General features: G+C 45.9%; 1 protein-coding gene across 1 annotated transcript in view; it reads right to left on the minus strand.

The window, feature by feature from the left end:
* Positions 1-645: 645 nt before the first annotated feature.
* Positions 646-24,964, minus strand: part of LOC136671838 (heterogeneous nuclear ribonucleoprotein L-like) — a 67,852-nt gene continuing 43,533 nt past the window's right edge. Inside the window, exons 4-13 of the mRNA XM_066647699.1 lie at positions 24,320-24,405; positions 18,999-19,095; positions 18,783-18,855; positions 11,795-11,866; positions 9,887-10,101; positions 9,296-9,417; positions 5,885-6,086; positions 5,364-5,421; positions 4,297-4,395; positions 646-3,000 (exon numbers count right to left, since the gene is read on the minus strand). Coding sequence (XP_066503796.1) covers positions 2,945-3,000; positions 4,297-4,395; positions 5,364-5,421; positions 5,885-6,086; positions 9,296-9,417; positions 9,887-10,101; positions 11,795-11,866; positions 18,783-18,855; positions 18,999-19,095; positions 24,320-24,405 — 1,080 coding nt within the window. The 3' untranslated portion in view covers positions 646-2,944. The remainder of the gene's footprint in view (positions 3,001-4,296; positions 4,396-5,363; positions 5,422-5,884; positions 6,087-9,295; positions 9,418-9,886; positions 10,102-11,794; positions 11,867-18,782; positions 18,856-18,998; positions 19,096-24,319; positions 24,406-24,964) is intronic.

Here is a 24,964-nt window from a genome sequence, read left to right on the forward strand (position 1 = left end):
CGCACTGACCAAATCATACCTGCTCTGTGGTGGTCTACAACTACAAAGAGCGCCTGTATCGTCAGTGGAGCTAATGAAATTAATGAGGATTGAAGAAACAAGGAGGTAGTTTTAATGGTTTGGCTGATGGGCTTAGTACAGCTTTAAATATAGTGTAAAATTCATTCATTCATTCATTATCTGTAACCCTTATCCAGTTCAGGGTCGTGGTGAGTCCAGAGCCTACCTGGAGTCATTGGGCGCAATGGGCCTGGAGGGGGCGCCAGTCCTTCACAGGGCAACACACACACACGCATTCACTCACACCTACCAACATGTTTTTGGACTGTGGGAGGAAACCGGAGCACCCGGAGGAAACCCACGCGGACACAGGGAGAACACACCACACTCCTCACAGACAGTCACCCGGAGCGGGAATCGAACCCATGACCTCCAGGCCCCTGGAGCTGTGTGACTGCGACACTAACCTGCTGCACCACCGTGCCGCCAATAGTGTAATAATTAAAAAATAAAATGTAAAGAGCAGCTGATATTTTCAAATGGAGTAAAGTAATAAATAAAACACAACAGAATCGAAACGCCGAAGAAATAGTGGAGGATCATTTTAAAGAGTAAAAATCATTTAGAGACACATGTAAACTGGCAAATGTTTTAATGGCTGGACATGCTCACAGTGAACTGCAGATGTGGTGAAGAAGTGCCATTAACACACATGGACAAGTAAACTGAGAATACCGTACACCAGATCCTTGGATTCTGTCCGTATGGCTCCTGCTGCGGGTGCCACTACAAAAAGCTCCACAGCTAGACGTCCTTGAGAATGGATTTCAGATTTCTTTTAACCTGTTTAGCCATTGGCCATGCCCCCATTTTACTGCCCCCTGTTTGCAAAGGTCAGAGATGGCTGCTCTAAAGTGTAGGAAGGGCTGCACAGTATATAGCTTCATTAAATCATTATGGGTTTTGCAATATTGATGGAGTCTCTCTAATTTCCAGTGATCACAGTGTTCTCACTGTGTTTTCGTACGTGAATCAATGATCATCCAGCAGCAACATGCAATCCAACATCCAACCGCAAAGCATGTCGGCCATTTTCAGTTCAATAAAATAATTTGGATGGCCTTTATTTTGGAGTTTATGGAGCTGTTTATCTCTAAGTGAAAATTAAATGAAAAATAAATGCCTTTTGTGTTTTTAATTTTAAAAAATTAAGACTATCTTTACATCCATTTTTCCTTTGATTTACACGGTCGCAGTGTTGTTAAAGTGCTGGAATATGAATGGTGGTACATATACGTAGCACAAAAAGTAAGGAAATTTTTGAAATGTTTGGCATTTCTTTGTTGTAAGAATGCTTCTTGGCAATAAATCGTATACCGTTGGAAAGTCTGTTAATTTCCCTTTTAAATGGTGCCACATTTGTAAGGAACATGCATCTGTGGGATGAGTAGTAGAGCTGAGTATGTGGGCTGCGCCCATGAAAAATTTGCCAAATCCTCTCTGCCGATGCCAAACAGCTTATTTTGTGTGATGGTCTGGGGCGGCATCTCCCTCACTGGCAAAATATCCTTACTTTTTGTGTTTATACGCTAATTTAACATCACTAAGACTGGTAAATTTACCACATGCAAGCTTGGTCACGTGATAGTTAAGTTGCTTGGGCATTTATAGGATTTGAGTACAGTATCTGAGTACTAATAACTAACAGTACACACCATTTCACTCAATGTCTTTGGTTTGTATCCGATATGTAGTAATATTTGCATTTTATTGGCTGTATAACCTTGTAATCCGAATATTTGTTTCATTATTGTCAGGATACGAACTACAGAATTTGGCCTTACACCATGTAGCAATATAATAGCAATACTAATATTTTGATCATATTGTGCAGCCCTAGGATAAAGCACACCATTTTGAAAGCAGCCAAGCGCCTCAGCATGCTTCAAAGAGGACTCTACATGTCTGTTTTGAAACCATGTAGACACCCCACAGATTAGCATGAGGAATTCTAGGATCTTTAAAGTGATCTACCGTCTGGCTATGGAGCAACAGTGTAATGTACAGCCAACATTTCCTTCCAACTATTCATTGTTAATTGTTCATTTAGGCACTAGGGGCCAAACCTAATAAAGCCTTTAGCATGTATTCTTGACTGGTTCTTTCAGTGAACCTCATTACTGATCATCACAAACAGTAGAACAGTAGGACCACTCGTTTAGCTTGTCAATGTTTTGCACTGACTACAGAAGGCTTATCAAATCAGGCCCCTTGTGCCCCAGGAATTCTCATAATGACCTCAGGACTCAGTTGTAATCTATACACATAAATATCACAGAAGAATCTAAATTACAGTCTATTAACAGGTTGCTCATTTCCCAGGCTCCTCTATTTTCTTCTCTAAGTCTATGCATACACCTCAAGTCATTACACCACATCCGATTCGTTGAATTGTTCTTCCAGCTAATTTTCAGGAACTTAACATCAGCATAACAGTAAAATCATAGTCTTTATGGGCTTTTTACATTCTGTGGAGAACAGAAAAAAAAAAGAATTAGCTAGAGGCCGAAAAAACACCCAAACAAAAAGACATCCTTGTTCATTTCATCGCCCTGCGGTTGCCATGGGAAACATTGCTTCAGTGCCACTGGCCAGTTAGGATTGGCTGAGATGACATCATGTCTCATTTATCACGAAGTCGGTCAGTTCCTGGTTATACCAGAGTCTGAGACAGCTGTCCAGAAAGATGACAACAAAAAGAGTAAGAGTCTCGGGGAAAAAAAAGGAGAAAACAATTCTTGAGTGTTTTGCGCTTGGAGTCCTCGCACTAAGGGCCTTGAGAGTCTACATCACCATCTCTCTCCTCACGTTCTGCAGCTTTATCTTCTCTGCATTCTATGTAAACAGCGCAGTGGTCTGGAGTGGACCTCCCCCGTGCTCCATCTCAGAGGTGGGAGGAGGTGGAGAAGCACAGCTTCAGGGTGTAGGGGTTGGAACCATCTGTGGAGGTGGAGAAAAATCCATGTAAACTTTCTAAAAGAAAAACCATAGGAACAGAGCGCTTTCTTGAAGAGAAATGTATTTTCTCAGTGGTGACTCATTGGTCACTTTATGATATACATCTACCTTGTCCAATTTATCAGGTCCATATATAGTTGGGCGACTTCAAATTGTATTCAAGATGTTTCTCTGCATCATTTATTTTGTTTTTTTAATCCCAATAAGGGGGCATTATTTGGATGGTGGATCATTCTTAGCACTGCAGGGCCACTGGCTTATCCATGTGTGTGTGTGGCTGTTCCATTAGCTGTGTTGTCTGACAGTTTTTAAACACCCTGGCACCACTGCTGGACTAAGAACAGTCCACCACCCTTATATCCAGCCAACTGCATCCTGTGGGCGGAAACAGACCACTGACAAGGAAACTAACAAAAACTGTGCAACAATAATTGAGCTATAATTATTTACTCTAAATACGAATACGCTGAATGAAAGAGAAATGTTCGAACTTCAAATGTTACGGCAGCAAACAACACCAATGAATACCCTTCATTATAAACGAAGTGTAGGACAAGCAGGTGTCCACAATCGTTTGGAAAAACAGAAAGTAAAAGAACACAGACAAACTGACATTGACATTGTGGAGCTAACTGCTAAACATGAGTGAGTGAGTTGCGAGTCAGTTCCATCAGGTGCTTTGCACCTAAAACCCCATCAGCCCACTATCACCACACAGACAATAAAGAAAACTGTTTAGCGGCAGCGCTCCGTGACACCTCACCACCTGCTGCCATGAGAGAAAGAGCTATGACTATATCAGGAGCTGTTCAAACACTAAGCACATGTTATGGCACCAAGATACTTTCCATCCTTGGTCTCATGCCTCGCCTCAAAACTGGGAGCAAGGGAGCATCATCTCATGATCGGAAAAACAAGAACCTACACATGGAAGCTGGGCTTTTATAGGATTAATGCAGTACCTTTTGGGCAAATGTACAAAAGACCTGACAGCGGGAGTCTTTGTTTTCTTTGTTGGTGACACAGAAAGAAAACACCTGCTGTGACTATGGATTACAAGGCGACATATCACATTTCCTGCCACAAGATTAACTGCAGAGGGCAAAATCAAAGGTGAATGTGCATCACACAACACCAACAGGGTTAAGACGGATGTGTCTGCCAGAGAGCGCATGAGAAGAGTGTAGAATTACAGTAAGGAAAGCAGCAGGTGAGGCCTAAGCCGTGGCTCTGTGGCTACGGAGAAAGCAGGTGGGTGAAAAGGCGTCCTTTACTCACTGGGTATTCTGATCTGGTAATGGTTTAGGACTGTCAGTACTTCCACTGCATGGGTCTTGCTGTCAAACTCCAGCAGTCCCGAGATGGTTTTGGAACTTGCTGTGAAGAGCAGGATAGTGGTTATCGGTAAAAATCACGTACACAAACATCACTAACAGACCATTAGGAGCATGCAACACTCAACTGAGCTTGATTAGCCCGATGAACACCGAGAAAGTAAAGAAAGATATAACCATTTTCAATCTACTCCTCCTTGGATCACCACCGTAACGTGGTGTTGGGGTTTGCGTGCCTGCGTGAGCCTAGGAGCTATGCTGTCGGGGGCAATAGCCCCTGGTAGGGTCTCCCAAGGCAAATTGGTCCTAGGTGATGGGCCAGACAAAGAGTGATCCATAAAGACAAGGATGAATAGGTTAAGAACAGGGACACAGCCTCCCTTGCCCGGAGTAGGGTTACCGGGGCCTCACCCTGGAGCGAACGCCTGGTGGCCGGACTTTCACTCATGGGGTCCGGCCGGGCTCAGCCCGAAGGAGTTACATAGGTCCACTCTCCCATGGGCCCACCACCTGTGGGAGAGGTAGTAATCCGGGTCCGGTGCATTGTGGATCGGGTGGCAGCCGGGGTCGGGGGCCCTGGCGTTCTGATCCTCTGTTACTGAAACTGGCATTTTCAATCTACCTTAGTGCATTTATAAACAAGTGCCACTAATGCGATGTCTATAGGATCCCCTGGTGGGTTAGTCCCTTAATGTGAGTCTGTATGTGGTGCTATTTTTAACCGTGTGTATGTATCTGAGTTAGTAAAGGAGTGAGTCAGTTACAACCCAGACACGTGCCGTTATCTTATGGCGTCCTGAATGACGACGCTGACTCAGAGTGAACCAAATCTACACGTCTGACTCTCACAAGCCTGGCTCATGACCTTTGGCCAACTGCCATCTCACACATCTCTTATCAGCGCTATTTGGGAAGGGGATTTTCATCTAATAATACAGTATCTGAACTGTAACAATACAATTTTGACTTCTCAACACACCATTTTAAAGACATACAAGTGAAGAAACTTACGTTTGGCATCGAACATTTTAAACTTGATGAAGCCTGGGACCTCATGCTCTGTGCATAACTGAAAGAAATAAGCAATAAAGTGAACATGTGACTGTCCGTCCACTAGATTCTGATATAAAACACCATCTAATGACATATAAAGTCCATTTTCAGAAGCTTTTAGTTAACTAAAGGATATAAATAAATAATTTTCTATACAGTCTATACACAATGAGAGCCAAGCCCCCATACACCATATACGGTACAATCAGCGATTCCACTCATTTATCACTCTGAGTGGGCAGAGGAGGACTGCTGATTGGAAGGGGCCATTTGTAACAGCCTTAAATGCTATCAGAGCTCAACAGATGCTGTGTAATGACCACAGAGGGTGACAGGGACTGAGAGTGGGCGGACTGGAAGGCTAATATCTGCAGCTACGATTGGGCTCATTCTCAACATCTGCTTTTGAGTGGGCTTTTCTTTTAAGGCATCACTGCTTTTCTACTGTGCTTTATTCTCCTGTCTAAAGGGCCACTGACCCTCAGCAGGTCATCCTCAGTGATGCAGGGAGGGACGTTGTAGAAGTGCAGGACGCAGGAGGGGGGCTGGATGATGTTTTTGGAAGCCTGCCCGGCGCTGGTGAAGCGGTTGTTGCGGGTCATGGCAAAGTCTTTGTAGCTGCTGGAGCCATCCTCCAGCTCAAAGACCTGGCTGGGGATGACCGCATGCTGCTTGGACACACTGCAGAGGGGGAGGGGGAGAGAGAGAGAGAGAGAGAGAGGGGGGGGGGGGGGGAGGGGGTAATTAATCTTCACTAACAAATCTACTGCAAAATGTTTAGAAAATAAGCCTGTCTTCCATAACTCATTACAATCTGCACCAAAAAGGGCTACGCTGTGCGCATGTCCATGTCCTTTGTGAAATGTGTCAGTGCATGGTGTGCAGCGTTCTGTTTGTTAAGTTTTCAATCACTAGATAATAAACACAATGCATCATTTATTTTTGGATATTTCTAAACGAGTGTGCGAACATTCAGAGCTATTAAAAATAGCTCAACACTGAAGAGGAAGGCATGCTTTGGGGAGTACAATATATTCATTCATTCATTCATTATCTGTAACCCTTATCCAGTTCAGGGTCGCGGTGGGTCCAGAGTCTACCTGGAATCATTGGGTGCAAGGCGGGAATACACCCTGGAGGGGCGCCAGTCCTTCACAGGGCAACACACACACACACATTCACTCACACGCTCACACTTTTGACACTTTTGAGTCGCCAATCCACCTACCAACGTGTGTTTTTGGACTGTGGGAGGAAACCGGAGCACCCGGAGGAAACCCACGCAGACACAGGGAGAACACACCACACTCCTCACAGACAGTCACCCGGAGGAAACCCACGCAGACACAGAGAGAACACACTACACTCCTCACAGACAGTCACCCGGAGGAAACCCACACAGACACAGGGAGAACACACTACACTCCTCACAGACAGTCACCCGGAGGAAACCCACACAGACACAGGGAGAACACACCACACTCCTCACAGACAGTCACCGAGGAGGAGAGAGAAGGAACACAAAAGAGAAAGTTATCCTTCAGGAGTCAGAGGGGTCAGATTCAAACCACTTCACTGCTCCATTTTCAATGACAACAACTGAAGGGAAGAAGGCAAAGAAAGGAAAAGTGGCTTCAGACTAGAAGGAAAGAAGACAAGGAGGGCATGGAGAGCGATTCTTCTATCTACTCACACATTCAGCTAGAAATGCTTTTTTACATCCTTAAAAATACTCTTTCTTTCAACACATATCTCCCTAGTCTGGCAGTGCATGGCCGAGCACAGCTTAAACAAAAACATTGGTCCGTTTCCTGGAAAGGGATTAAGCCTTGTCCAGCGCCACACAGTATTCTGGAGGTTCTCCAGTGAATGGAAAATATAGGACTTAGCTTAGTCCTCATCCAGGAAACAGACCCCTAAGAGCTTAAAGTCCTACGGGCTGAAGCATCCAGATACTGTAAAATCCCAAGGACGAAAAGTGCGGCAGCTTTGCGGCATCACGTTAGTTAATGAAACGCTTTCAGAGCTCGGGGTGACTGTTGTGTGTAGCACACCCTCTAAACTAAATCTGGCTCTACACCAGTGAATTATTTTGATGGATGAAGTCAGGCAATTTAACGTGATGTCCTCTCATCCCCGAAGGGCTCTCGAGGACAAGGCGAGGTTTAGTGCCGAAGCGCCAAGGCAACTCAATAATAACTAGATTAGCGATTCAAACCGTTTACATATTTATTTCAATAATGTAGTCGTGGAACCACATAATATAACTTTTATCTCCATGCTAACCTTTAAAAGTTGGGAGACACGTATCAGTAGCAGTTATTAGTTACTTGGAAGATATCTTAAGATGTTATAAAGACTTCTCAGCCCTTATAGAATCACCAGGAACTTCCACATTCTAATATTTTTAAGCCACTACATTTTTAACGCTGTTCACACAGTTTTAAATACACAGCTGCTGTTGTAAAAATATCTCCTGACAGAATCCAGTTTAAGCAAATCAGCCGAATGTGATTAATCATGGTTTAACTAACACAAAGCATGGCCATTAATTGCATTGAATTACTCTAATAGTTTTATGCCCCGTATATATGGGGGCAGCCATGGCCTAATGGTTAGCGAAGCAGGCTGATGTTGAGGTCATTCATTCATTCATTATCTGTAACCGCTTATCCAATTCAGGGTCGTGTCCAGAGTCTACCTGGAATCATTGGGGCACAAGGCGGGAATACACCCTAGAGGGGGGCGCCAGTCTTTCACAGGGCAACACACACACACACTCATTCACTCACACACTCACACCTACGGACACTTTTGAGTCACCAATCCACCTGCAACATGTGTTTTTGGACTGTGGGAGGAAACCGGAGCACCCAGAGGAAACCCACGCGGACACAGGGAGAACACACCACACTCCTCACAGACAGTCACCCGGAGGAAACCCACGCAGACACAGGGAGAACACACCACACTCCTCACAGACAGTCACCCGGAGGAAACCCACGCAGACACAGAGGAGAACACACCACACTCCTCACAGACAGTCACCCAGAGCGGGAATCGAACCCACAACCTCCAGGCCCCTTGAGCTGTGTGACTGCGACACTAACCTGCTGCGCCACCGTGCCGCCCCCATTTTATACATTCACCAGTAAAAAGGTGATTATTATTTATGAATGTAGTGATTCTAAACTTTTGAATGGTTGCAAACAAAAGAGTTTGACCACATTGTGAGTGAAAATAAGAAGTCATGCTTCATACACATTGCACAATTCAAAGCAGCTGTAGTTTCACTGCCATTGTGTGTGTGTGTGTGTGTGTGTGTGTGTGTGTGTATGGTAAATGCTTTATACATAGCAAAGTAGTTCTATGTGGTGCAGGCCAATCTTTTAACAACACACAGCAAATCAAGATAAAATACGGTACGACATTATTGTTTGTGGACATGAAAATTTGACTTGCTTCTGAAGCTCTGCCAATCATCAGATAAAAATGTAATACATAAAAATAACAGAAAACAGATTCAGATCAGGTTTAGCATCTTTAGTCATTACCAGTTCTATCCGCGTGTTGCTTTTCCTAATCACAAAATGCCACCAACCCTTCAGGCTTAAAAGTAGCAGAGGGTTTCTCACGTGAAGCCAACCGCTGAAACAACATCTTTGGACACCTACAACATGCTTGGAGGAGAATGTTAACTGCCCAGGTGTGTTATCTTAGCTAACAGATGCCCATATTGGTGAACAATTGCCTTACTGCCCGCCCAAAGAGAGCAAGGACAGTGGTTTATTTTTCTTCAACTCTCCTCCTCGGATGCCTGGCGCATCGTTTTGCTTTTTCACTAAACTCTAACTGCGATGTATTTATCAGTAAATGAAGGCTGTTCCTACCATACGTTGAGTCTCTTGCCAAACACTTTGATGCTGTTGAGATGCGTGATGGCACGATCGACCGCATATTCGTCCCCCATCTCCACCAGGGCTGTGCCTGGAACACTCTTCATGAACTTAACCTAAGAACAAACATCAGGTTACACAACAAAGCAAGTCGAATGTTTGCTCTCGAGTGATTTTACGTTCAAATTAATGTCAGAAGGCCACTTTTAATTAGGGAATATAGCTACTTTAAAGTGTAGTCATTGATGATTCTTAAACCTTCACGTAGCAAACCACTACTAATTGAATTGGTACTGTGCCAAGCGTGGCTTAGTGGGAGAGAAACTCCCCGATCATTAAGCTGTGAGGCAGTGGACCTGCCATCCTATGAATTTTGAGTGTGTTGTACCATTATAAACTTTGTTTATTCTAGGCTTGGGTTTAATATGGGCTCGGGAAACTAGCCAGAAGTGAATATTGCTTAGTTGATGTTGACTTGTGAACAATTCTCTACATCGGGACTCCTCCACTGCCATGAGAGAGAAATGCTATCCATTAAGTAAGTGACAAAACACTGCAGCCTTATTATTCTCAGGTCTCACTTACCTTCTCAATGTTACCATAGAGACAGAAGAGGTTGAAAATTCGGGTGCAGTTCATCTTGGTGGGATGAAGTCCGCTCACCATGGCAACGGAGCTGGAGGAGTGGCCAATATAGGAGGAGGTCTGGGGCAGAGGGTATGCCACCACATCTGGCACATCATGGGAACTCCTCTTGAAGCGGTTGTTACTTGGCAATGGCAGCAGGGGGCAGTGTGACCCTAGACAGCCGAGAGAGAAAGAGAGACAGAGAGAGACCTGTCAGTTGCAGAAAGCAGCTGTTAAAGATTCTGGTGCAGTGCTTCAGAAACAAAAAGGAGAGAAGACCCGAGAATGAGAGTGAGAAAGAAATTACACACTATTTTCTAGTCGGATACACTCCGCTTCCCCTGCAGGGTCCTGCTAATTACACCATGCTTAGCAGAACACAATCTCACCCACACTACTTCATTTTTCTCCTCTGTCTCTCCTCTACAGCCATCCCTCCATCCCTCTCTCCTACCTGCTTTTTATCTGTGGGGTAAAGGTTGAGCGAGTTTAATGACTCTATGAAACAGCTGTGGAGTGACAGAGGAAGACAGCGGGACGGTAAAGACGAGGGGCATGAGCTGGGTTTGTGTTTTGTTTTTTTGTTTTTTTGTTGTTGTTCTTTGTTGTTTATTTTCCAGGGTTAAAATGCATTGACTTTGTAGAAAATCAGTGCCTACAGATTTAACAAAATGCTCCTGACTTTCACAATTTTTTTTTTTTTACTAAAGTTCCATGTTTCGATTTTAAAAACTAAAAGAAAACAAACATTATTTTACTTAATTAGTTAAAGATTATAATTAGTCTAGAATATACTTAATACTTACAGGTAAGTCACATTAATAAAATCAATATTAAAATGAACATTTAACATTTCATTAAAATAAACACACATTGTTGTATTCATTGTATACATATAAAATATATCCATCCATCCATCCATTATCTGTAACCGCTCATCCAATTTAGGGTCGCGGGGGGTCCAGAGCCTACCTGGAATAATGGGGCGCAATGTGGGTATACACCCTGGAGGGGGCGCCAGTCCTTCACAGGGCGACACACACACACACATTCACTCACACACTCACACCTACAGACCTTTTTGAGTCACCAATCCACCTACTAACGTGTGTTTTTGGACTGTGGGAGGAAACCGGAGTCTAGAAACAAACCCGGGCCTCCTCCGAGCCGGCGGCTGGAAATGGCCACTGACCCCAATAGGCGAGTCTCCCAGCGCCCAGACTGGAGTGAGCTTTTAAGATTAGCACATTGTAGCTTTAGCAATTTAGCTTTAGTGTAAATAGCAGACATGGAAATTCGTGCTAAGTTAAGCCGTATCTACGCTTCGTCTCCCCACATTCACCACCTACTCTCCGTTATTCCACCCACCCCCCCCCACCTCCCGTCATACAGCCAGTGCCTGTGTTACTCCTCCAGCCAGTCGTCACGTCTTCAAGGTAGCGATGTGTAACCACTTACAACTTTATTATTTCTTTTTTATTACTTTCCACTGTATTTCTCTTTTATTTTTAGCAACGCTACATGTATTTTTTTACTAATTTGAGAGTGTTGTAAACATATATTAGTGCAAAAAGGGTGACTTTCGGGGCGGGGGCTGGAACGCATTAATTGCTTTTCCATTATTTTAAATGGGGAAAATTGACTCGAGAAACGAACTTTTCTACTTACGAACCGGGTCACGGAACGGATCAAGTTCGTAGGTAGAGGTTCCACTGTATTTTCATTTATTCTAATGATAAACACACATATTGCCACAATGGGTATACACATGGTACCAGTCAAATGTATGACCCCATATCATGACATTGTAAACACACGTGTGTGTGTGTGTGTGTGTGTGTGTGTGTGTGTGCGATGAAGACTGACCATAACCGTTGTCGCTGTAGGACGATGGATGCTCCCCCAGTATGGCCTGCCTCTGCCTGCCTTTACCCCTTTCTGCAATCAAAGCACATATTCACAGAAGAGCAGTGAGAGGGAGGTGTGAAACTGCCATAGATTTGCAGTTGTAAACACCCATACACACACACAAAAATCTCTATTCTATCTCTCATTCTCACTATCTCTCTACCCCCTCTCTCTCTCTCCCTCACACAGACACACACACACATAGATAAAACATGCCAAATAAATGCACATAATCTCAGCGAGAGATAGAAAGACAAAACACAGTAGTAACCAAAGGGAGGGGGGCATCAAATGTAATAGGAAATGAGATGGCATCTGCATGACAACAGCTTTATATTTTCACTTTCACATAGCAACGGCTACCGCAAAACTCCACTTCATACATGAACATGATGAAGAGAGATACAATTATATACAGAGAGAGAGACAGAGGCAGAGAGATTAAAGGAAGGAGAGAGGGAGGAAAATAGAAGGAGATAAGGTTAGAGAAGAGAGAGAAGTGTGAGTGTGTGTGTGTGTGCATGGTAAACGAAAGAGGAAGTTAAGAGTGTGTGAGAAAGGCAGGGGGAAATAGGTAGATGAAGTAGGAGAGAGAAAGAGAAAGAGAGAATGGGTATGGATGGAGAAGTGCGGGCTGTCTAGAGCCCTTTAAATGTCACAGATGCAAGAAGGCAACAAAGCAGATGGAGGAAGGAAGGTGTGAGAAGTGAAGGGTGCAGCAGGAGAGTGATACTGGATTCCTCTGTAGGAGCAGATCACAAAGCATCCAGCCCTGTCACACACACCCTTCATGTTCCAAATGTCAGATCACTAGAAAACAACAGAGATTCAAAAAAAAGCAAAATACCTCAATTGCGTCAACAACAGAATGTATTTACATGTGTTTTTTTGTATGAATTTTCTGACTAAGAGAGTTCTTAAATGTCAGATGTAATTTCTTTTTCATTTGAAATCTTTGTAACTGATTTTTTAAGTTAGTTTCGTATGAGGTTAGAATAAATCTGATCATTTAAATCATGTTGTTTAGATGCTGGTTCGATTCCTGCTCCGGGTGACTGTCTGTGAGGAGTGTGGTGTGTTCTCCCTGTGTCTGCGTGGGTTTCCTCCGGGTGACTGTCTGTGAGGAGTGTGGTGTGTTCTCCCTGTGTCTGCGTGGGTTTCCTCCGGGTGACTGTCTGTGAGGAGTGTGGTGTGTTCTCTCTGTGTCTGCGTGGGTTTCCTCCGGGTGACTGTCTGTAAGGAGTGTGGTGTGTTCTCCATGTGTCTGCATGGGTTTCCTCCGGGTGACTGTCTGTGAGGAGTGTGGTGTGTTCTCCATGTGTCTGCGTGGGTTTCCTCCGGGTTACTGTCTGTGAGGAGTGTGGTGTGTTCTCCCTGTGTCTGCGTGGGTTTCCTCCGGGTGACTGTCTGTGAGGAGTGTGGTGTGTTCTCCATGTGTCTGCATGGGTTTCCTCCGGGTGACTGTCTGTGAGGAGTGTGGTGTGTTCTCCATGTGTCTGCGTGGGTTTCCTCCGGGTGCTCTGGTTTCCTCCCACAGTCCAAAAACACACGTTGGTAGGTGGATTGGCGACTCAAAAGTGTCCGTAGGTGTGTGTGTGTGAGTGAATGTGTGTGTGTGTGTCTGTGTTGCCCTGTGAAGGACTGCCGCCCCCTCCAGGGTGTATTCCCGCCTTGCGCCCAATGATTCCAGGTAGGCTGTAGACCCACCGCGACCCTGAACTGGATAAGGGTTACAGACAATGAATGAATGAATGCATGTTTAGATGCTTAATGATAAATAAGTCATTTACATATTTTGATTTTGTAGATTCTAGCGGAAGGTCATTTCAGTGATATTTGATCTGAGAGTGTGTCAGAGCTAAGCCTTTATTTAAATGAGCCAAAATTTGGCCAATACTTTAGTCACAGTCGATACTGATAAATTGTGTTTATTTTGGATTTTCCTATTTTTTTATTGAACAGTCAACAGACACACAACAAGAAAACAAACTCAACGGCCATTTGATTATTCCCATTCCGTAATAACGACAGCCTTCACACACACATTTCACACTTACTGACACCTCATCAGACGAAGCAGCTCTGAAACCCACTCCTAAAACCCTTTTTATTATAAACTTTATCATATTATTGGGGCATTTCTAAATATATGTCTCACAGATGGATTCACTCTGTATTATACACTACAAAGTAACATTTTAGAACAGTGAGTGCATCTTCATATTATTAACAGCTACAATTTTATAGATGAAAGAACCGAAGAGGGCATCTGAAGAATATGGTGCTGGCTGAAATGTCATGCTGATATTAGCGTGGTTATTCTGTAATGGGGTTTTATTAGCAGCCTCTCTACCTTTTCGCTGCTCAGTTGATTAATGTTTGAAGCTAAACTTTAAGTGTGAGATTGAGCTGTGCATACTCCACATATATAACCTGCACAGAAATGCATGAGATTAAACGGCATGCCGCTGAAGTTCGCCATGTTCTTGGCGAGAAGGGTGCAAGAGCCTAAGGAGTGGGTGGCTCTGGAGCGATGGGCTGTCATCCAGCTCCTTTGGGATTGTGTTAAAATGGTGATTGTGATCAAACACCGCCAGTACCTGTCCTCGTTTTATATATTTATTTAACCGTTGTTTCACCAGGCATCTAACGGAATCTAGTGTAAAGCCTGTCCAGTTTAGTAGAAGCTGATAAGGGGACAAACTCTCTACTAACACCACAGATTTCAGGAGAAACCTAAGCAGTGTCCACGAAAATGTGGCCATGTAGTGTTTTTATTTTTGCACGACATTTTTCCTTCATGAGCTTGATGAGATTTGGCTTGGGATAAACACAAAGCCGTTTCACCACCAACAAGAAAACGAAAATACGGCCCGCTACGCTGCTGTTCAAAGCAGATGAGAGTGGAGAAATTCACAGAGAGATGAAAACCCCAGCTGGGCTCAATGAGAGAAAAAAAAAACATGAAAGATGCTCCCTCTGAGTGAATGAAGGGTTTGTCGATGCGCATGCCTGCTCTTACAAAGGTGCAGGAAAACACTTAAATGAGAACAACACTCACTTTCACAACCCCATACCCCCACCCCCACCCTTCCCAAGATGCAAGAAAACAGAGGATGGAGGAGGACAGAGTAGAAAGTCATGCTACAGAAAGTCAGAAAGCAAAAGAGAATAATTCCCATTGTTAAAATCAGCTCGTTTCTTTCTCAAATGTGGGAAGACACTGTTTTGTTATTCAGTTTCCAGCGTCATTTTGGGCTTTTCAGCGACGGCGGTTGTAGACACGGGAGAAAAGCGGCGAGGAAGGAAGTTCTCGGCTCCGACGCAACACATCACCCAGCATCACATCACTTCAAAGTCAGGAACAAAGTCTCACTTCAGACTGGCAGAGGCGGAGCGGAAGGAGAAAAGAGCAACACGCTCCCTCTCTCCCTCCGTTTTCTCCCCCTCTTTCTCTTTCTGTTCTCTTTCCATTTAGCTTGGGAGGCCTGCAGGGAGAAGTCATGCAGAGCAATGCTAATTGCTACAAAATGAGCGGTTAGCGGCGGGAACCTGTGGGCACTGCTGGGCTCCATTTTCCACGGGAATCATGGGTAGGTGGGGGAGGATTAGGGCTCAAGGTGACCTTCACACTGAGTGTTCAGCTCACACTCTACCTGCCTCCACTCCACACTGCACCACTGCTCCTAGGCCTCTCTCTATCCTGTATATTAGTGATTCAATAAGAGCATTATCCACCAATTATTTTAATGAGTAATGCAGTAATGAGGGTTTTTATTTCTATTAAATTAAAGCAGAGTATCAGACCAAGAACAAACCATGCATAGACTGTAAGAAATACCGTTTTTCTAGAAAAATTAATGTCTCACTCTCATATTTATGTATTTGATGTAAGTGGTAAACACGGATAATAAATTTAATTAATCCATTCATTATCTGTAACAATTGTCTTATCCAGTTCAGGGTCAGGGTGGGTCTGGGGCCTACCCGGAATCTCTGGGCCAAAGAGGGAACGTACCCTGGAGGGGGCGACGATCCTTCACAGGGCGACACACACCCACACATTCACTCACACCTGTGGACACTTTATTGTCGCCAGTCCACCCACCAATGTGTGTTTTTGGCCCGTGGGAGAAAACCCACACGGACACAGAGAGAACAAACTGTAAGAACTGTACAAACAGAAGGTCCTCGGGTTACGTCAGTCCCGAGTTACGATGTTTCGTGGTTACGACACATCTCCCATTTACCGTACAAAGCCTTGTTTTGACTTAAGTGGTTTTGCGTCGTAAACGTCGTAACGCGAACTTACACGGAAGAATACACGGTTACGCGGCTCGGGACCGAGGAGGACGGCGTCACTCCAGTCGCATCGTACGCCATTTTAGCTAGCAGCTACGTCGCTCTCTCTCTCTCTCAGTATGTTATTTACGTACAATATGTACGTATGTTCCGACTTACACCGAAAATCGGTTTACGACGTGACGTAGGAACGGATCAACGTTGTAAGCCGAGGACCCCCTGTATATTTCAAAATACACTTGTTGTGTATACGTGTAAATAATAGCCAAATGTCTTGGTTGGAATATAGTCATCTGCAGTGAAAATAAATAAATAAATAAATATTATCTTTTTTGTGTGTGAACATTGAACACAAAACCATTTTCTACCATTCTGACTACTTTAGCCCTTCTTCCCTCCCCCTTCTTCTTCCATCTCATTCTGCACACTGTTATTATTTTTTTCTTTCTTCCTAAAAAACAGGATAAAAGTGAGTGTATTTCTTATTTGTTTTCCTACCATCTGTGCACTGTTGTAAGTGCCATCATTCACATTAATACACCCTTCATCCAGAGAGAGAGAGAGAGAGAGAGAGAGAGAGAGAGAGAGAGAGAGAGAGAACATCTTTCGTTTACAAAAGGATATTTCTGGTTTCTGGTCACTTTCTGTCTGCAATTTAAAGTGTGTCATGTTCAAACATCAGTCGAATCAAACCTGCAGCACTCTTTATAGCATCAGCCTCACAGGGCGGGGCTAAAGGAATTATTCTGAATAAAAGATGAATAATTACAACTGCATGCACTTTTCTTTTTTTTTATATAAAATCTCAAAACAATGAAGTCAAAGAGGTTTTTCTTTAGGTTTTTCATAGTCTAGTCTCCATACGTTAAATGTATGAAGTGGGGAGTGAAAGGTACATTTTGAAACAGCAACAGTAATATCCTACATCAAGCTCCTCCATTTTACGGAAGCAAGGAATGATTGTTTTTTTTTACATTATGGGCCCTTTAATTTCTGGCGGCGCTCTGACAAGAGCGAATCCATTATTTACAGGCCTCCGAGAAAGCTTTCTATACACCTTCATGACATTTCTAATTTTACAAAGTGCTGACTGAAATAACAAGGGAAAGAGAGGTGGTGGAGGTGGTGGGAGAGGGTGGCTACCTTTCATTTCCTTCTGGCAGCTCCATTAATATCTTTTTATTTATTTCTGTAACTCAGGATTCAATTAGCATTCAAATTCCAGCGTCTGCTGCTCAACACGTGACCTCAATAACAAAACAATGGAGGCTGACGGAGCACACTTTCAGCAGCAGCAGAGAGAGAGAGAGAGAGAGAGGACTGTGCCATGGACAAAGTCAAACAGACCTTCAAATCCCATATAGAAGACGCCGATCGATTGCTAAGCAGCCGGCTGCTCTGGTGATAACACTCTGTTTACCCTCTATTTGTGGGGAGAGGACATGGGGGATAGCCACAGCTGCAGTGGTGCTGCGGTGATCCATAAGCTGCTTAATCACACACTCTCGTGCCCCTGTGACGTACCTCCCCCTTTTACCCGAGAAACTCAGCCCCCTCCTCACCATCCTGCTTGAATTAATGCAACCACAGGTCATCTTTTTTCTGTTCTGGAAGGTCATTCTTGTGTGTTATGGCCTTGAATCTGTGCTGCTCTACTTTTCTATGACAACTTTACGCTAGTTTAATGATCATTGCTGTGAGAATTTGATGGCATTCAGCCACAAGAATGTTAGCGAGGGTGGGGTTAGGTCCTGAGGTGAGATATATAGAGTTCTGGACAGCGAATGCCACTCCAACTCATCCCAAATGTGGTAAATGCAGCTTGATCTATGTTGTCACTGTCAGTACATAATGGTAAATAAATAAATAAATAAATAAAAACAATGTTTTATTAGAATCGTGCTCTAATAAATTGGCTTTTTCCAATTTATTCCAGTAGAATGTACAGTTTCTACCAGGAAAATGACTGTGTGCTTTCCATACTTTCACCCAAGCATCTTCTTTGTACTTGACTTAACCCTGAGCACTACACAAAATGGGAAAGTAATGATATCTAAGATTTGTCAATGGTCTGCGTGCTACTATATATATGTTCTCTGAGAACTAGACCAGTTCTAGCCCACAGAAAGAGAAAAGAGGCCATTTTAAGCCATCAATGAGGCTTTCCAAGCACTGGGGACTGAATATGAAAAAAGACTTCCTGCTTCAAAGCGTATCAACATTAAGTCTTCACAGTCAGCAAAGGACTCAAGATTCAAACTGACAGCACATAATGGACATGGTGACAAATGCACGTACAGGAGGTAGGTTAAGTATGAGCTTTATGAAGAACTACACATTTACACAAGAGGCCTGCTGGCGAACCCGAGCCTGAATGGACCCAACAAAGTATCAGCTTTTTAATCTAATTTTTAGGAACTGGGTCAAACTACAGAGTTTTACACTCATCTCAGACTCGTTCCCAGAGACTGGAGATTTGACTTGAACTCACAGTTCTCTCTAGATTCAGACCTGAAAACCACAAGCTAAACACCTGACTCAGACTTGGATCTCACACTCCAGACTGTGGGGGTCGGGTTTCGTGTGCGTGCAGACCTCTGGTTTACACACAAAGACGTACACACGGATTTAAACTGTGTCTTACCTCTCCTGACCAAGAAGGGTTTGGTGTAGTCCCAACTGTCGTTGTCGTTTCTGATGACGTTGAGGCGTGAGGGCTAGAATGAGGGAGGGAGAGAGAGAGCACAGCGGCAGTGCATGTGGGTTAGGCTCCACCGGTGGGTGTGTGTACGTGTGTGTGACTGTGTAAGTGTGTGCAAGTGTGTAACAGTGTGTGTGTGTGTGAGCGCTGCAGATTTACCCGAGCGTATTCGATTTTCAGTGTGCAGCAGCCGGCGTATATGTCGGCTCCGTTGAGGGCCGCTTTGGCCTTCTGGGCGTTCTGAACAGTTTCGAACGTGGAAGAGAGTCGGTCAAGGAAAATCATGGCAAGTGAACTGAAACAAACACAGCATCAACTCATGCTCTCCTGAGCTTCTATGAGTGAACTGTCAGGAAAGAAAACAACCAAAAAATGCATACAGAGTATAGTAAACACAACACAGGCCCGGTTGCTTACTGTAGCAAATGACACACACATGTCAAAGGGTGCATTAAGCTTTTAGGCTGTTGGAAAGTTAAGATACAAAACAGATGAAGTAACTGTAGATCTATTACTAAATAAACATCACAGTTAATGAGCTTTGATATTCTGTTGAAATTCATTCATTCGTTCATTGTCAGTAAGCATTTATCCAGTTCAGGGTTGTGGTGGGTCCGGAGCCTACCTGGAATCACTGGGCGCAAGGGGGGATCACACACTGTAGGGGGCAGCAGTCCTTCACAGGGTGACACATTCACACCTACAGACACATTTTTGTTGCCTATACTACCAAAGTCTGTTTTTGGACTGTGGGAGGAAATCGGAGCACCTGGAGGAAACCCACGCAGACACAGGGAGAACACACCACACTCCTCACAGACAGTCACCCGGAGGAAACCCACGCGGACACAGGGAGAACACACCACACTCCTCACAGACAGTCACCCGGAGGAAACCCACGCGGACACAGGGAGAACACACCACACTCCTCACAGACAGTCACCCGGAGGAAACCCACGCGGACACAGGGAGAACACACCACACTCCTCACAGACAGTCACCCGGAGGAAACCCACGCGGACACAGGGAGAACACACCACACTCCTCACAGACAGTCACCCGGAGGAAACCCACGCGGACACAGGGAGAACACACCACACTCCTCACAGACAGTCACCCGGAGGAAACCCACGCAGACACAGAGAGAACACTCCTCACAGACAGTCACCCGGAGGAAACCCACGCAGACACAGGGAGAACACACCACACTCCTCACAGACAGTCACCCGGAGGAAACCCACGCAGACACAGAGAGAACACACCACACTCCTCACAGACAGTCACCCGGAGGAAACCCATGCAGACACAGAGAGAACACACCACACTCCTCACAGACAGTCACCCGGAGGAAACCCACGCAGACACAGGGAGAACACACCACACTCCTCACAGACAGTCACCCGGAGGAAACCCACGCAGACACAGGGAGAACACACCACACTCCTCACAGACAGTCACCCGGAGGAAACCCACGCAGACACAGAGAGAACACACCACACTCCTCACAGACAGTCACCCGGAGGAAACCCACGCAGACACAGGGAGAACACACCACACTCCTCACAGACAGTCACCCGGAGGAAACCCACGCAGACACAGGGAGAACACACCACACTCCTCACAGACAGTCACCCGGAGGAAACCCACGCAGACACATGGAGAACACACCACACTCCTCACAGACGGTCACCCGGAGCAAACCCACGCAGACACATGGAGAACACACCACACTCCTCACAGACAGTCACCCGGAGGAAACCCACGCAGACACAGAGAGAACACACCACACTCCTCACAGACAGTCACCCGGAGGAAACCCACGCAGACACAGGGAGAACACACCACACTCCTCACAGACAGTCACCCGGAGGAAACCCACGCAGACACAGAGAGAACACACCACACTCCTCACAGACAGTCACCCGGAGGAAACCCACGCAGACACAGAGAGAACACACCACACTCCTCACAGACAGTCACCCGGAGGAAACCCACGCAGACACAGAGAGAACACACCACACTCCTCACAGACAGTCACCCGGAGGAAACCCACGCAGACACAGGGAGAACACACCACACTCCTCACAGACAGTCACCCGGAGGAAACCCACGCAGACACAGAGAGAACACACCACACTCCTCACAGACAGTCACCCGGAGGAAACCCACGCAGACACAGGGAGAACACACCACACTCCTCACAGACAGTCACCCGGAGGAAACCCACGCAGACACAGAGAGAACACTCCTCACAGACAGTCACCCGGAGGAAACCCACGCAGACACAGGGAGAACACACCACACTCCTCACAGACAGTCACCCGGAGGAAACCCACGCAGACACAGAGAGAACACACCACACTCCTCACAGACAGTCACCCGGAGGAAACCCATGCAGACACAGAGAGAACACACCACACTCCTCACAGACAGTCACCCGGAGGAAACCCACGCAGACACAGGGAGAACACACCACACTCCTCACAGACAGTCACCCGGAGGAAACCCACGCAGACACAGGGAGAACACACCACACTCCTCACAGACAGTCACCCGGAGGAAACCCACGCAGACACAGAGAGAACACACCACACTCCTCACAGACAGTCACCCGGAGGAAACCCACGCAGACACAGGGAGAACACACCACACTCCTCACAGACAGTCACCCGGAGGAAACCCACGCAGACACAGGGAGAACACACCACACTCCTCACAGACAGTCACCCGGAGGAAACCCACGCAGACACATGGAGAACACACCACACTCCTCACAGACAGTCACCCGGAGGAAACCCACGCAGACACATGGAGAACACACCACACTCCTCACAGACAGTCACCCGGAGGAAACCCACGCAGACACAGAGAGAACACACCACACTCCTCACAGACAGTCACCCGGAGGAAACCCACGCAGACACAGGGAGAACACACCACACTCCTCACAGACAGTCACCCGGAGGAAACCCACGCAGACACAGAGAGAACACACCACACTCCTCACAGACAGTCACCCGGAGGAAACCCACGCAGACACAGAGAGAACACACCACACTCCTCACAGACAGTCACCCGGAGGAAACCCACGCAGACACAGGGAGAACACACCACACTCCTCACAGACAGTCACCCGGAGGAAACCCACGCAGACACAGGGAGAACACACCACACTCCTCACAGACAGTCACCCGGAGGAAACCCACGCAGACACAGAGAGAACACACCACACTCCTCACAGACAGTCACCCGGAGGAAACCCACGCAGACACAGGGAGAACACACCACACTCCTCACAGACAGTCACCCGGAGGAAACCCACGCAGACACAGAGAGAACACTCCTCACAGACAGTCACCCGGAGGAAACCCACGCAGACACAGGGAGAACACACCACACTCCTCACAGACAGTCACCCGGAGGAAACCCACGCAGACACAGAGAGAACACACCACACTCCTCACAGACAGTCACCCGGAGGAAACCCATGCAGACACAGAGAGAACACACCACACTCCTCACAGACAGTCACCCGGAGGAAACCCACGCAGACACAGGGAGAACACACCACACTCCTCACAGACAGTCACCCGGAGGAAACCCACGCAGACACAGGGAGAACACACCACACTCCTCACAGACAGTCACCCGGAGGAAACCCACGCAGACACAGAGAGAACACACCACACTCCTCACAGACAGTCACCCGGAGGAAACCCACGCAGACACAGGGAGAACACACCACACTCCTCACAGACAGTCACCCGGAGGAAACCCACGCAGACACAGGGAGAACACACCACACTCCTCACAGACAGTCACCCGGAGGAAACCCACGCAGACACATGGAGAACACACCACACTCCTCACAGACAGTCACCCGGAGGAAACCCACGCAGACACATGGAGAACACACCACACTCCTCACAGACAGTCACCCGGAGGAAACCCACGCAGACACAGAGAGAACACACCACACTCCTCACAGACAGTCACCCGGAGGAAACCCACGCAGACACAGGGAGAACACACCACACTCCTCACAGACAGTCACCCGGAGGAAACCCACGCAGACACAGAGAGAACACACCACACTCCTCACAGACAGTCACCCGGAGGAAACCCACGCAGACACAGAGAGAACACACCACACTCCTCACAGACAGTCACCCGGAGGAAACCCACGCAGACACAGAGAGAACACACCACACTCCTCACAGACAGTCACCCGGAGGAAACCCACGCAGACACAGGGAGAACACACCACACTCCTCACAGACAGTCACCCGGAGGAAACCCACGCAGACACAGAGAGAACACACCACACTCCTCACAGACAGTCACCCGGAGGAAACCCACGCAGACACAGGGAGAACACACCACACTCCTCACAGACAGTCACCCGGAGGAAACCCACGCAGACACAGGGAGAACACACCACACTCCTCACAGACAGAGCTTTCTTTCTACGTGCCCTTAGTTACTGTTGCAAATCTACTCTAATAAAAAAGATGCTTTGCTTTGTCAAAGTAGTGTTCTGTTCAGCTTGTTAATTAATTGCTCTTGTGAACTCATACAATATCGTTACTTCCAGATATATATAAAAAAAACATGTAATTTATCCCACTGATGCACCACACTTTAATTAAAGTCATAAAAAGATATCTCCTCCCTCTCCTCCTCTACTCACAAACGCAGTGATAACTATGACTTCTAAGCCATCCAGATCAGGGCAAAGTCATTTGGTTCACCGCTGTATTTTTTTAAAAGCTGTTCTCATGAGTAACCGACTTACAGGTAGCGAGAGAGACAGAGATATGGGTTGTTGATGTGCTATTGCGTTTTTTTTCCCTCCTCAGTGATTCAACTCAAAGTCATATCTCTGTGGAGGAGGCTTGTCTCGTCAGTGTCATGCTTCAGTGTGTGTTGCCCTGGATACATCTATATTTGATGAGGGCCCTCAAATGCTGGAGAGGTCCTCATGCTGATCTAGCTTAGGGAGCAGCAAGCAGTGGAGCTATATGTGATATGTGTGTGCGCCTTTGAGCATGGGGTTGTGTGTGTGCACGTGTGTATGTGTGTGCATGGTGGCATGTGGTTAGAAAGGTTGACATGTCCACATGCATGTGTCTTTGTCACTGTTAGTGTGTGAAGGCTTGGTGCGCGTACATCGGAAATGCCAGCATGCACAGTCTGAGTGACCGCAGATTGAGGTGGCCTTGTTTACACTTGGACTAGAGCTTGAGTCAAAGCCTGGTGTGAACCTGAATAGAGCCTTAGTGCTTTCTGTTCCATCTATAACTCATACAATATCTGGGTGCAGAAGCTACATTTGAAAAGCATATGCTGGGTCTAGACTGGACAATGCTCTGATCACAACGATCTGATCTAAATGTCAAGATGAAGCGTAAACACTGTTCAACACTGCCTACTATGCTAACACACACACACACACACACACACACAAACATGAAGGATATTCCACCATGGCCTGGATCCCATTGCGTTTGAAGATGACGATCCGCAGTACATTGCCTATAGGGTTGCACACTGTGTATAAAACGTCCTGCAACATGAAGCAAAAAAAAAAAGGGGTCTGCCTCACATAGATGCTCAATACTTAAAACACTTGACTGATACGTAAAGACATGAACCTGACCTGTATGATTAGCATGTGTGCTTTTAATACCTCTAAAAGCGTACTTACACAAATCTGTTTACATTCAAACATGCTATAAATCATTAGGTTTTTAATGATTGCCCCCCAGTACTGGACTGTGGAGCAGTGATGCAGCGCTGTACAGAATCTGATCCTTATTTCAGATCCTTAATTAATCGTCCAAAATCAGTACCTTTCCTGGCATAATACGTTCAAATCCACAGACACATTCGCATGTGTCCAAAGCATTCTAAGAAGATTAGAGAGTGTTGTTGCAGCAGGAATAGGACAAAGATGACAAAAATAGCTGTGCTCTGAGCATAAAAAGGAAAATTCATTAATACATTCATTCATTTTCTGTAACCAGCTTGTGTTCAGGGCCACAGTGAATCTGGAGTCCACTCTGAAACACCTGGTGCAAGGTAGGAGCACACCCTGGACCGGGCGCCAGCCCATAGCAGGGCGT

This window comes from Hoplias malabaricus, chromosome 16 (assembly GCF_029633855.1).
Source record: "Hoplias malabaricus isolate fHopMal1 chromosome 16, fHopMal1.hap1, whole genome shotgun sequence".
Classification (NCBI taxonomy): domain Eukaryota; kingdom Metazoa; phylum Chordata; class Actinopteri; order Characiformes; family Erythrinidae; genus Hoplias; species Hoplias malabaricus.